Source organism: Dendrobium catenatum, unplaced genomic scaffold (assembly GCF_001605985.2).
Source record: "Dendrobium catenatum unplaced genomic scaffold, ASM160598v2 fragScaff_scaffold_621, whole genome shotgun sequence".
In the NCBI taxonomy this organism is placed as follows: Eukaryota; Viridiplantae; Streptophyta; class Magnoliopsida; order Asparagales; family Orchidaceae; genus Dendrobium; species Dendrobium catenatum.
Genome location: NW_021319083.1, coordinates 29720827 through 29732109, shown reverse-complemented (window position 1 = coordinate 29732109; position 11283 = coordinate 29720827). Strand labels below are relative to the sequence as shown.

General features: G+C 31.1%; 1 protein-coding gene across 2 annotated transcripts in view; it reads right to left on the bottom strand.

Annotated features, from left to right (window-relative positions):
• The window catches only part of LOC110108003 (metal transporter Nramp5), an 11073-nt gene extending 4388 nt beyond the window's left edge, over window positions 1–6685 (bottom strand). The window contains exons 1-9 of one of the 2 annotated variants that reach the window (XM_028695294.1): window positions 6523–6685; window positions 6353–6431; window positions 6206–6246; window positions 6029–6107; window positions 5485–5589; window positions 5279–5388; window positions 4529–4710; window positions 4178–4247; window positions 61–234 (exon numbers count right to left, since the gene is read on the bottom strand). In XM_028695294.1, coding sequence (XP_028551127.1) covers window positions 61–234; window positions 4178–4247; window positions 4529–4710; window positions 5279–5388; window positions 5485–5589; window positions 6029–6107; window positions 6206–6246; window positions 6353–6431; window positions 6523–6651 — 969 coding nt within the window. In that variant the 5' untranslated portion in view covers window positions 6652–6685. The remainder of the gene's footprint in view (window positions 1–60; window positions 235–4177; window positions 4248–4528; window positions 4711–5278; window positions 5389–5484; window positions 5590–6028; window positions 6108–6205; window positions 6247–6352; window positions 6432–6522) is intronic. The other variant, XM_020838585.2, reaches the window with a different exon arrangement.
• Between the last annotated feature and the right edge of the window lie 4598 nt (window positions 6686–11283).

Below are 11283 nucleotides of genomic sequence, written 5' to 3'. Positions count from 1 at the left end.
AAAGCCTTTCCAAACGAAGTCTAAGAGAAAAACAAAAGAGATATAGAAAAGGGTTTCAACCTTGAGTAAGAAGGAAGCAGAGTCTAGGGTTAGGTTTCCACATTGATTAGCTTCTTCTGAAGAGAGATTATTAGCATAACATACAGTTCCCGAAACAGAAACAACAGCAATGTTGATGAGTAACGCGACAAATAATGCTATTCCACTCTCGATGAAGAAGTACCTGCATGCACTCTAGTGGATAGACAAAATAAAATAAATTTTAGTATCTTTCCCAGTAATTATAATTATGATTTGTCGTGATCCTACATGTTGAATAAATTTATTTGATAAAGTATATCTGTAAGTTCAAACTTTTTAATTGGGCATTTTCATTTGTCCATCTCTGTTTCTTACATGTCTTATTAATAATCAAATCATTACAAGATTAACAAAATTCATTCTATATAATTCTTCCGTAGAAAATCATAATAAATAATATTGTTTTGAGTTTTAAGATTTTATAAAATGATAGGAAATGATAATGAGAAAAATCTCATATATATTTATATATATATATAAAAGAAATCATTTTCGAACAATTTTGATACTATAAAAGATTCTTCTTGTTTTGTCAATTTGTTTCAATGAAGCCTTAAATGATAAATTATTTTTGTCCATTTGGGATAATATCAAAGACATAACTATTATAAATTTTGACTAAGCAATGGTGCTTATAGTCCTTTTCAGGTATGATAATAATTGTCTCATATAAATTATATATGAAGATGGATTTATAATTATTCATTTCTTATAAAATTAATGGACTTTAATTTTTTTAATAAATAAAATAATTAGTATCTAAATTAATTTTTTATACTCATTCTAGTATAATTTATATTAAAATGTCATGAGATATTAATAATTCTTTTTAGAATGTATTACTTGCCTATTTATTCATTCACAGGTTATGTTCTGCAGATTTTTTTCTTTATTCATTATTTATTTAATTTTACAGGGCCAGCTTGTCACCAGTGGCATCTACCCCACGTTACACCTTAAGGAAATCATTTTGTCTAATAATATAAGCGAAGCGTACAAAATTCCTGTGATAGTCTGATGAGACTGGTATATCTTTGGAATGTAAATATTTCAGCAAAAAAAAACACTTATCATTTCAAATATTATCTAATTATGAAACTCATATTTATTATTATATGACAGAGAAAAATGAAAAAAAAATATAAAATTTTAAATATTTAGAATAAATTAAAAAATTAAAATAAATAGATAAAAAATAAATGTTATATATGTATGCAATTGCTCCCAAATAAAAAATGGAGAAATATTAATTTGATAACTCACATTTATGCCTTTCACAGAGGCTGGAGTCTTTCTAGAGAGCACCAAGGCAAGTGAAGAAAAGATTATGCCTGATTCACAATAGGTGATAAGTCTTAGCAATTAATTTCAAAGAAGGAAGCAATCAGCCATTATATTTGGCTACCGGAATTGAGCTGAAGTAAATTAACAAAAAGAAAGCTATAATTTTCAAATCTATGAGTACATCTTCATTGAATTTTCTTATTTTTCTCTAACTTTTATTTGATCTAAATAAAGTAAAATAAAGTTTTACCTTTGGTATTTTTTCTTAATTTTTTTTCTGCCTAGACTAGTTTTACGTTATTTAATAGATATAAACTTACGGCATAATAGAGCTCAAGAAGAGCAACTTGCATCAGCCGTGCACCGTTTCCTTTGAGCCTTGGCACGAAAGCCCTTCATAACCTCAGATGCAGGAGGTTTGACATAGCTCATTTCACCAAAATAGCAACCAGCCAAATAAACACAAGTACAGATACCAGAAGTTCCAGCTTTCTCACCTGTGTATATATTTATTCACATATAAAACGTTAAATTACATAATTATTTAATCACTTTTCATGTTGATTGTGCTTGGTAAGAACTATAGGGAGGAGTTTCCCATAATAAATTTAAGATGAAATAAACTCAGGGATTTCTAAAATATTAATAAAATGAGTTCCTTTGTCTGTTCTGCTTGTTTCCTTCTTAATTTTTTTTGTCTGTTTCAATTTTACAAAAGATTTCAAGTTTTGCACGGCAAAGATGGAAGCAAAACAAGTGGCTAAGCGACAAATTAGAATGAATATAATCTTTTATTTCAAAAAAAAAATGCTGTCAAAATTTATTGAGTAATATTTCGCATACGGCAGATTTAATTTTTTTAATGATATCAATGTTGAATAAATCAACAAAAATTCTATCAATTCTCTACAAAAATTATTATTTAATTTGCACATAAAATGATTAAAAAAATTACTACTCTCTAAAAAAATTTTCACGCTGACAGAAAACAAATGCAACCTTGATACGTTTTATGTCATTTAGATGATTAGTTAAATCACACTAACCCAAATCTCTGCAATCCAAGCAGCAGTAGAGTGCTACACCCAGTCATAAGAACGCCGGCCACACTGGTATCTTAAACAGTATATTTAAAGCGAATGCAGTTTCCAATAACTGCACGTTTATATAGAAAAAAACCATTAACAACAAATAACTCATATATATAGAGAAGAGAGAAGAGAGAGAGAGAGAGAGAGAGAGAGAGAGAGAGAGAGAGAGAGAGAGATGAATCACTTCGGGGATATCTGCAGCAATTACTGCAGCCTCTGCAAGTAGCCATAAGCAGTATTTGACAACATGGGGTATTCAGCCTTGCATAATTCACCAGATGTTTTCCTTCATTATCAGAAAAATACAATTGGCAATTTCAGTCACGTGGTTTTAAGACAGTCTTATCAATTATATTAATGTTAAGCATCTATTATAATTTAGAAGATGAGTGTCCCTGTAAGTTAGTTTAGTCAGATACATGTATAATTTAAATAATTACTTTGTTATATCTTTTTTATGTTTCTTCAATAATAAAAATTAATTATTAGAATTCTCTAATTAAAAATGGATCATAATCATTTTTAAATTTTTTGATTTGCTCTGAAATGATTTGAAATATGTAAGTAGTTTATATTGCACATATTTCAAAAATATTTTAAGTATTCTAAGATTTATCATTGTCAAAATTCTGTCAAGATATTCTCATCTTAATTTTTTTTATCTTCAAATCAATGATAAAACTTTTGTTGTGCTACTTGGTTGAATAGTATGTCACTGTTGTTACTCCAAGATTTGCAGGCCAGTGATTGAATTATGAGCGCGAAGGCTAGTCCAATCAAAATAACCCATAGTAGCTGTATACAGTTATGGGTTAGTTCCCGTTTTCTAATCAACTTAATCAAAACTTTTCTTTAAAAATCAAACTTAATGAATCACTCTGAAACCACTAACCCATATTTATGATTAAGCCCCTGCCTGCAGCAGTCTCCACTGTTCCATATTTCGATCATTATTGCAGTGTCCCATATACAATAATTCTATTTAAAAATGGACTAATTATAGAAAGCTAGATATAACTATTGAGAAGCTAATTACAGTTTCCAGGGTCTAATAAAGCCAACGAGACAAGAAAACCAGGCCCTAAGTGCTTCAAAACTTCTTCCATGCAGCTGTCTTACATAGAAGAAAATTATCAGTTCTAAGAGATTAAGGACTGAAGAGAAAGAGTTCCTCCACAACTAATTCCTTAGGATTTTTTACCTTTTCGTCTTCGGTGGCTGAATTCCTAGGCTTCTGTACCACCATCTTCTATTGAAAACACTCTATTGCTTCCCTTACAGGAGCAGTCTCCCTTCCTATCTCCCTCCCTTCGACATTATAGGCTCCATTATACTGCCCGTTCATTTTCATATCAAATATGAGTGGTAGAAATGAAATATATGAGTGGTAGGAAAGAAATATAAGTGGTATATTTGATATTAAAATAATATAAGGTGGTATGCATGTAATATTAAAGTTTTAGGTGTTAGATATGTAAATAGGATGTTATAAAGTGGTATGTATGTAAATTTTCCAAAAAAAAAGCACTTATCATTCAAATATTATCTAATTATGAAACTCATATTTATTATTTATGGCAGAGAAAAATGAAAAAAAAAAATTTATAAATTTTAATATTTAGATAAAATTTAAAAATTAAAATAAATAGATAAAAAATAAATGTTATATATGTATGCAATTGCCCCAAATAAAAAAATGAGAAATATAATTTGATACTCACATTTATTCCTTTCACAGAGGCTGGAGTCTTTCTAGAGAGCACCAAGGCAGAGTGAAGGAAAAGATTATGCCTGTTATTCACAATTAGGTGATAATTCTTAGCAATTAATTTCAAAGAAGGAAGCCAATCAGGCCATTATATTTGGCTACCGGAATTTGAGCTGAAGTAAATTAACAAAAAGAAAGCTATAATTTTCAAATCTATGAGTACATCTTCATTGAATTTTCTTATTTTTCTCTAACTTTTATTTGATCTAAATAAAGGTAAAATAAGTTTTACCTTTGGTATTTTTTCTTAATTTTTTTTTTCTGCCTAGACTAGTTTTACAGTTATTTAATAGATATAACTTACGGCATAATAAGAGCTCCAAGAAGAGCAATTGCATCAGCCGTGGCACCGTTTCCTTTGAGCCTTGGCACGAAAAGCCCCTTCATAACCTCAGATGCAGGAGGTTTGACATAGCTCATTTCACCAAAATAGCAACCAGCCAAAATAAACACAAGTACAGATACCAGAAGTTCCAGCTTTCTCACCTGTGTATATATTTTATTCACATATCAAAACGTTTAAATTACATAATTATTTAATCACTTTTCATGTTGATTGTGCTTGGTAAGAAGCTATAGGGAGGAGTTTCCCATAATAAATTTAAGATGAAATAAACTGTCAGGGATTTCTAAAATATTAATAAAATGAGTTCCTTTGTCTGTTCTATGCTTGTTTCCTTCTTAATATTTTTTGTCTGTTTCAAATTTTACAAAAGATTTCAAGTTTTGCACGGCAAAGATGGCAAGCAAAACCAAGTGGCTAAGCCGACAAATTAGAATGAATATAATCTTTTATTTCAAAAAAAAAAATGCTGTCAAAATTTATTGAGTAATATTTCGCATACGGCAGATTTAATTCTTTTTTATGATATCAATGTTGGAATAAATCAACAAAAATTCTATCAAATTCTCTACAAAAATTATTATTTAATTTGCACATAAAATGATTAAAAAAAAGTACTACTCTCTAAAACAAATTTTCACGCTGACAGAAAACAAATGCAACCTTGATACCGTTTTATGTCATTTAGATGATTAGTTAAATCACACTAACCCCAAATCTCTGCAATCCAAGCAGCAGTAGAGTGCTACACCCAGTCATAAGAACGCCGGCCCACACTGGTATCTTAAACAGTATATTTAAAGCGAATGCAGTTCCAATAACTGCACGTTTATATAAGAAAAAACCATTAACAACAAATAACTCATATATATATATATATATATATACAGAGAGAGAGAGAGAGAGAGATGAATCACCTTCGGGGATATCTGCAGCAATTACTGCAGCCTCTGCAAGTAGCCATAAGCAGTATTTGACAAACATGGGGTATTCAGCCTTGCATAATTCAGCCAGATGTTTTCCTTCATTATCAGAAAAATACAATTGGCAATTTCAGTCACGTGATTTTAATGATCAGCTTCTTTTACTACAATTATATTAATGTTAAGCATCTATTATAATTTAGAAGATGAGTGTCCCTGTAAGTTAGTTTAGTCAGATACATGTATAATTTAAAATAATTACTTTTGTTATATCTTTTTTATGTTCTTCAATAAAAAAATTATTATTAGAATTCTCTAATTAAAAATGGATCATAATCATTTTTAAATTTTTTGATTTGCTCTGAAATGATTTGAAATATGTAAGTAGTTATATTGCACATATTTCAAAAAATATTTAAGTATTCTAAGATTTATCATTGTCAAAATTCTGTCAAGATATTCTCATCTTAATTTTTTTTATCCTCAAAATCAATAATAAAACTTTTGTTGTTGCTACTTGGTTGAATAGTACTGTCACCTGTTGTTACTCCAAGATTTGCAGCCAGTGATTGAATTATGAGCGCGAAGGCTAGTCCAATCAAAATAACCCATAGTAGCTGTATACAGTTATGGGTTAGTTCCCGTTTTCTAATCAACTTAATCAAAACTTTTCCTTTAAAAATCAAACTTAATGAATCACTCTGAAACCACTAACCTCATATTTATGATTAGCCCCTGCCTGCAAGTCAGTCTCCACTGTTCCATATTTCGATCATTATTAGCAGTGTCCCATATACAATAATCTTATTTAAAAATGGCGTAATTATAGAAAGCTAGATATAACTATTGAGAAGCTAATTACAGTTTCCAGGGTCTAAATAAGCCAACGAGACAAGAAAACCAGGCCCTAAGTGCTTCAAAAACTTCTTCCATGCAGCTGTCTATACATAGAAGAAAATTATCAGTTTCTCAAGAGATTAAGGACTGAAGAGGAAAGAGTTCCTCCACATACAATTCCTTAGGATTTTTTACCTTTTCGTCTTCGGTGGCTGAATTCCTAGCTACTGTACCACCATCTTCTATTGAAAACACTCTATTGCTTCCCTTACCAGGAGCAGTCTCCCTTCCTATCTCCCTCCCATCGACATTATTAGGCTCCATTAATGCTCTGTATCTTTCTCTCCCACTCCCCTCTTTTTTTGCTGAGAAGATATATTATATCGTCTCCTTAGCCTACCATTTATAGCACTTAAGCATGCTGTAATGCGTAAGCAAGTGCTCATTTTCGGTTTAGGGTTTGAATGAGAAATAAAGCGTGAACTTGCAATTTTTTTTAATTCATGGGATCATTAAAATTTGAGAAAAGTTGATGCGGAAGGATCCACTGTTAGACTTCGTAAATGGGCAATTTTGCACAGCTGTAAGATTATCAGTGGTTCTTCTAATGACTGGGGTTATCAATTTGTTCAGGATCGTCGCACTCACGTCCTGTTCGTTGTGTGGCCACCAACGTGCCACCCCGTATTCAAATTTAACATCATACGTCTTAGCGTAGTTTAAGCGGCTTAATGGACATTTAAAACGATATTTAGATACAGTATAAATATATATATATATATATATATGCCCATTTTTCACTCTCTGTTACGTTGGAAGACGGCCTTTTCCCGTACACCAATAAATTATCCGATAGAGCTCCAATTTGTCTTAGATTAGGACCGCAAAAATTTTAATTAAATTAAATTTCGAGATATTTTACTAGTCGTCATTATTAAAGCATGCATTTGAAGAAACTTCACACTAATAGAATTGATACGCCGCCATTTGACAAACACAAAGAAGAAGTGGATGAGGAGAATATATATTTGAATTAATTTTTTTTTTTAATTAACTTTTGGATCATTGCAACTCCGATTTTAGCAAAACATATTTTGAAATTGAACATCTCCATGAGAAAAATCCATGGACATTAAAAGTGAATTGATCCAAGCAAAGATCAAGCACTTAAATAAACTATATTTTGAAGCTTTGGGATATTAATTAGACAATCAAATATTTTCTAAATCTTGTAGGCTTCTCATAATATTTAGCATCTCTATGAGAGGAGTCTAACAAGCCTAAGATGGTTAATTATGACATAATTAGGGCTCTTTAATGCTTAAAAATGATAATTGATTGAGTGAAAAATTAAGTAACACATAATGAAGTGTTTTTGGATTTAGAGTATTTGGTAAGAGTCTCAATCCCAAACTAAAAATAGACATCTCCTATTTATGTGAATGGAGGGGATGGGAGATTGGAGAGAGCTCAGAGGTTTGTAAAAGCTCCATGTTCAACCCGACCACCCCCATCTGGCCATAGCCTGGCCACTTCCATAAAACCACCACCGACCATTGCCATTGAGTGAATGCCCAAAAACAAACATTTGTCCACCATTAGACTACTACAATTTAGCCATCTCCTATCCATCAACAATAGCTTTTTGTCCCTCTACCACCATTAGCTCATCACTTGATTGATATCATCAGCCTAATGCTTCAATACCTCTCTTGTCTATTGTCGAATCATAATCGTCAGCCCACCACCCATCGTCGTTATCGGGAAATCACCCATCTATTGTCATTGGGTCAAGACCCAACTATATATATCCATTGGCCCACTATCCATCCACTATTGTTAGGCCATCGGCCAACCACCACCATCAGGACAACGCCTCAACCAGTGACATCAAAACACGACAAAACTATTGCCACCAAACCATTAAATTCAAATCACTTCCCATTTTCCATCATGAGGCCAGTAACTGAATGGAGCCAATCGACCATCACCCGAAAGCTATTGATAATTCACTACTTGACTATTGCTGTTAGGCTACCCTAGGATCATTTTCGCCTATCCATAACCATCAAACCTTCAAATAATGTAACACTACTACGATCCTTTCACCACCCCACCAATGCTCGACCATTGTCCTTCAACCACAATTGTCTAACCAACATTGCAAGCCATGCACGTAGTTATTGTTGTATAAATGAGATTTTATAACCACATTGCGGATTATCGTTTCCCAAAATATAGCACTATAATAGAATGTACATATCACTAAAACATAGCTTCATCTACACACATCTTATCTCCTTAGAATCACACATTTCAATGAGATAAGCATATAATTTATTATATTACAGTAAAAGAAATAAAAATAAACTTATTTTAGAATTTAACAAGATGCTTTAACAGGTGGTAGTAAAATATACTACTTAGCAACTTTTTAGAATATAACTAAATTATAATATATTATCTAGAATATTATTTTGAAGATTTAATTGTACCATCATATTCTTATATTTTGCAAAACCACTGGTGTAGCTTCCCCTATTGGATCAAATGGAAACGTATAGTAAATTCTTATATTTTAATTATTAAAATTTTTCATAGCATCACAATTCCATGTAGTAACTCCCTTAGAAAGCCCACGGTGTTGTCGCACCCTATATACGTCATAGCACTGAATTAATTTTAGATTTCTCTTAGAGCTAGCACTATGAAGCTACCAACCGCAACACCGTAGCGCCCCACGAGATAAAATTTTTAGATTTTTCAAATAAGTAAATAGACTATTGGGACCCATTATAGAATGCATGCAGGCTCTTATACGCACACAAAATATTTTCAAACACATTTAGATGCATTTAAATGCAGAGACTTAGCTCATCACCTCTTTAAGATTGTGGCAAAATGGGTAGAATTATAAATTGATTTTGGAGGTGTCATAAATCTCCCTTACTCAAACAAATATCTTCCTCAATATTTTATAACTTAGATCATTGGAACAGATTAGGATATAATTTCTTCATTAGAAACTCCTCTCTAATAGCTTCTCTTTTATTCTAATTTTTTTCTCAAACTTTAATCATTTAAATTTGTTTGTTTCTTATCTTTGTAATATCATAAGCTAAAATACTCTCTAATTCCTCTCTATAACTCAGACAAACATACCACAATGTCTTCAACATATAGACAATTTTTTGAATCAAGTACCTATCTCCTTAGAACCGACATATGAAACATATTATGACGGTTAGACATGCGATCAGACAATTATAACATGTAGGAATATCTTTCAATTATTTTAATAACTTTAAATAGTCCAATGTATCTTTGACTCAACTTTTCTTCTTTCCCAAACTTGTTGATACCTTTCTTTGGCTTGATGTTTGCATATCAAAAGTCTCCACAAGAAACTCTAATGTTCAGTTCTTCAAATCCTAATACATATTCTACATATCTACATAGTTTTCAATCTACCCATCCTCAAATGAATATTTTTTGTAGCGTCATCAACCAAAGTTGTCCCTATAATATTTCTTTTATCTTCCTCTATCCAAGACAAAGGGGTTATGTATTGCTTACCATACATAGCTTTTTAGAGGGCCATAACTATACTTGACTAAAAGCTATTATGGTAAGAAAACTCAATTAGAGGAATGTGATCTTCCTAATTACCAAAAAAAACTAAAATATATTAGTCCTCTTAGTTTTTTTATTAGTATGATGATGAAAAATTGTATTGAAATGTAAAATTATGCTTAAACCTTATTGAATACCTCTATATATTTTAGTGGTAAACTTATCATCTCTGTCAGAAATGATCACCTTGAATATCCAAAGTAGATTGATGATTTCATGCATATATAACTATGCCAATTGTCTATTCAATTTGATCATTGCATCATAACATTATGAGTAGACTTTGTCACACCATTTACCACAACCTAGATGGCACCATGGCCCTATCTCAACCTAAGAAAACTCATAGCAAAATTTAAAATCACGTCTTCCCATTTTTGCTATGAAATATGCAACGACTACATAAATCCTTCCAATCAATAATGTTTTGCTATCTCTAATAGATAGACTTCACATTTTGAAATAAAATCTATTAAATTCTTTTCTAGTCAAAGCCACTAGAACATACCTTTCTTATCATTATACATTATGCTTCCTCTTGGATGAATATATAGCTATAATAATATACCTTGTTTAAAATCTCTTGCTCAAATCTTAGAAAATAGGAACTCATAATCTATTCATTTAAAAGATAATATTAGAAATAGATGCTCGTAGTTTAGATTTCTTATCAAACTTGATCTAATCAATCAACTTTAGATATTATATATCTAACTTATGAGGTTCTTGAATCCTTTCTTGTAAAGATGGTAGTATAATCATCTAAGTTAGAATACTAGAATCATAATCAATATGAGTAATCACCTCCAACTAAAGTCTCTTTATATCCCAATTCAAAAAATCATTAAAGATAAGTTGAATATGTGATATTCCAAAAGACTTCTTGGTCAAATCATCTGCTACTAGATTAGCCTTATTAGATGGATATTGAATAGTCAAATAATAATCTTTAATAAATTTAAGCCATCTCCTTTTCCTTAGATTTAAATTCTTCTAAGTGAATAGATACTATTAACTATGATAATTAATAAAAAATCTCACAACTAATTCCAGATCTTCAAAGAAAAAAAAAATCAAGAACTTCCATGAAAGATAATCCAAACCCCTCTAATTGCATACAAACTCTTCTCGCTCGTGCTATTTGGCGACTCCATGGCGATCTAGGATTTCCTCTATCGAGCTCCTTTATCCCCACTTCTGGAATGGATTTTTTTGTCTTTTTCTCTTTGATTTATTTCCTTGTGGTTTGTTTCATTTGTTTCATACTTTGTTTTAAAGATTCTTTTGGGTTTTCTAGCTTTGGGAGATGACAACTCCGTCATC